Source organism: Rhea americana, unplaced genomic scaffold (genome assembly GCF_003343005.1).
Source record: "Rhea americana isolate MKP2758 unplaced genomic scaffold, rheAme1 scaffold_21, whole genome shotgun sequence".
Taxonomy (NCBI): Eukaryota; Metazoa; Chordata; class Aves; order Rheiformes; family Rheidae; genus Rhea; species Rhea americana.
The window spans coordinates 2,380,081-2,381,791 of NW_028186258.1; the positions used below are offsets into that span (position 1 = coordinate 2,380,081).

At 75.9% G+C, this 1,711-nt stretch overlaps 1 protein-coding gene across 1 annotated transcript in view; it reads right to left on the reverse strand.

Annotated features, from left to right (window-relative positions):
- Positions 1-1,080, reverse strand: part of HEATR9 (HEAT repeat containing 9) — a 3,323-nt gene extending 2,243 nt beyond the window's left edge. Inside the window, exons 1-4 of the mRNA XM_085304777.1 lie at positions 990-1,080; positions 751-881; positions 498-677; positions 310-402 (exon numbers count right to left, since the gene is read on the reverse strand). Of these exons, the coding sequence (XP_085160903.1) occupies positions 310-402; positions 498-677; positions 751-881; positions 990-1,080 (495 nt within the window). The remainder of the gene's footprint in view (positions 1-309; positions 403-497; positions 678-750; positions 882-989) is intronic.
- Positions 1,081-1,711: the final 631 nt, after the last annotated feature.

A 1,711-nucleotide genomic window follows, 5' to 3' on the forward strand; every position in this document is an offset into this window, starting at 1 on the left:
CCAGGCGCTCCCGGCGCACGGGCTCCCGCCCCAGCAGCCGCAGCAGGTTGGCGGCGGCGGCGCGGTGCTGCGGGGCGGAGGCGGCTGCAGCGCGGCGCTCGCCCGGGACCCCCTTCCCCTCCTTCCCCGCGCGCTGGGGCAAAGCTGACGGCAGCAGCTCCGGCCAGAGCCATGGGGACGGGGAGGGAACAGGCAGCCCCCTGCACAGGTCCAGCTGTGCTCAGCAAAAATACGCCATGGGAGGCCACGGGGAAGGCGCCGGGCGGGCGCGAGGCGGCAGGGTGGCGGTGCCCGTCCTCTCCCCAGTACCTTGTAGGCTGGCGAGTGGCGCAGCTGGTCCAGCAGGGCCCGGAGGACGGCGGCGCTGGCGACCTTCATGTGCTGCACCAGCACGTGCAGCGCCTGCGGGGCGGCACAGCTGGCCAGACGTGCTCCGGGCTCCCAGGCAGCCCGGGAAGGGCGGACGCGCCGTGCAGGGACGGAAGCAGAAGCGGCACCTTCATCTGGTCTCTCCTGCTGCCCTGGGTCAGGCACCGCAGCAGCGTCGCCCGCGCCGTGCCGTTGGCCTCGTCCAGGTAGCCCAGGCAGGCGGCCGCCGCCACGCCGGCGGGACCCGGCTCCGCCGCCAGCCGCTCCAGGGCACCGGTGAGCCGCGGCCGGGCGCCGACGGGGCCGCGCTGGGCGCAGAGAGGGAGAGCTGGGGTGTCCCCACCACCGTGCCGTGGCCTGACGTGGTGGCGGCACTGGTACCTGCGGCTCGGGGGCGGCGGCGCGGGCGTGCAGGGCGCTGCACAGCACCAGCAGCAGATCCCCCTTCTGCTCGGGGCTTCCGGCCCGCAGGCAGCCCAGCAGCTCCTCCACCACCGGCGCCTCCAGGCAGCCTGCGCAGAGCCAGGGGCACCGCGAGCCGTAACCCGCCACAGCAGCGCCCGCACGATGCCCACGCACGGGGCTTGCGGCAGGGATGGCGCGGGAAGGGCTGGGCTCACCCAGGCGGACGAGGCTCCGGGTGACTTCGTATCGCACCGGCACTCGGCTGCAGCTGCGCAGCTGGAAGAAACCGCGGGCCAAGCGCGGCATGCCGCCGGCCCCGCGCCCCCAGCGCCGCCCCGATAACCCCAGCCCAGGGCCCCGGCGCCAGGCTGGTCCCGCACCCCGCAGTGACGCGGGATCCCCGTGCAGCCCTGCTCCTGAGTCCTGCCGGGGGGCAGCGGCACGAAGCGGGTGCCCATCACCCTAACAGCACGTCGGGGACCAGCGCCTCCGCGAGCGATACCTACGGTGCTCAGCAGCGCAGCCAGCTCGGGCTCCTCCGTGCTCCCGAGGCAGCCCAGGGCCTGGGAGGGGGCAGAGGCAGCGAGCGAGGGGCGGGAGCGGGCCGGGGGCCAGTCCCGGCCACAGCAAGGGCTGCGCAAAGGGGCAAGCGCCGAGGAGCGGGCACCCCCGCTCCTGCGGCTGCTGGCACCTCACCTGCGCCGCGTAGACCTGCTCCTGCTCCGCCGGCGAAGCCAGGCTCCTGGCGAGCTCCTGCAAGGCACGGGCTGGCCGCTGCGCCGGGGGTCCTGGCCGGGCACGCGGGCGCCTGGGGCGTTGCGCCCGCTCGAGGACGCGTGGGCGCCCCCCTCACCCCCACCACCTTAAACCACCCTTAGGGGCACTCGACCTTCAGGCGCCGCCGCCTCTGCCGCAGGCCCTCGGGCTGCGGCGGGTC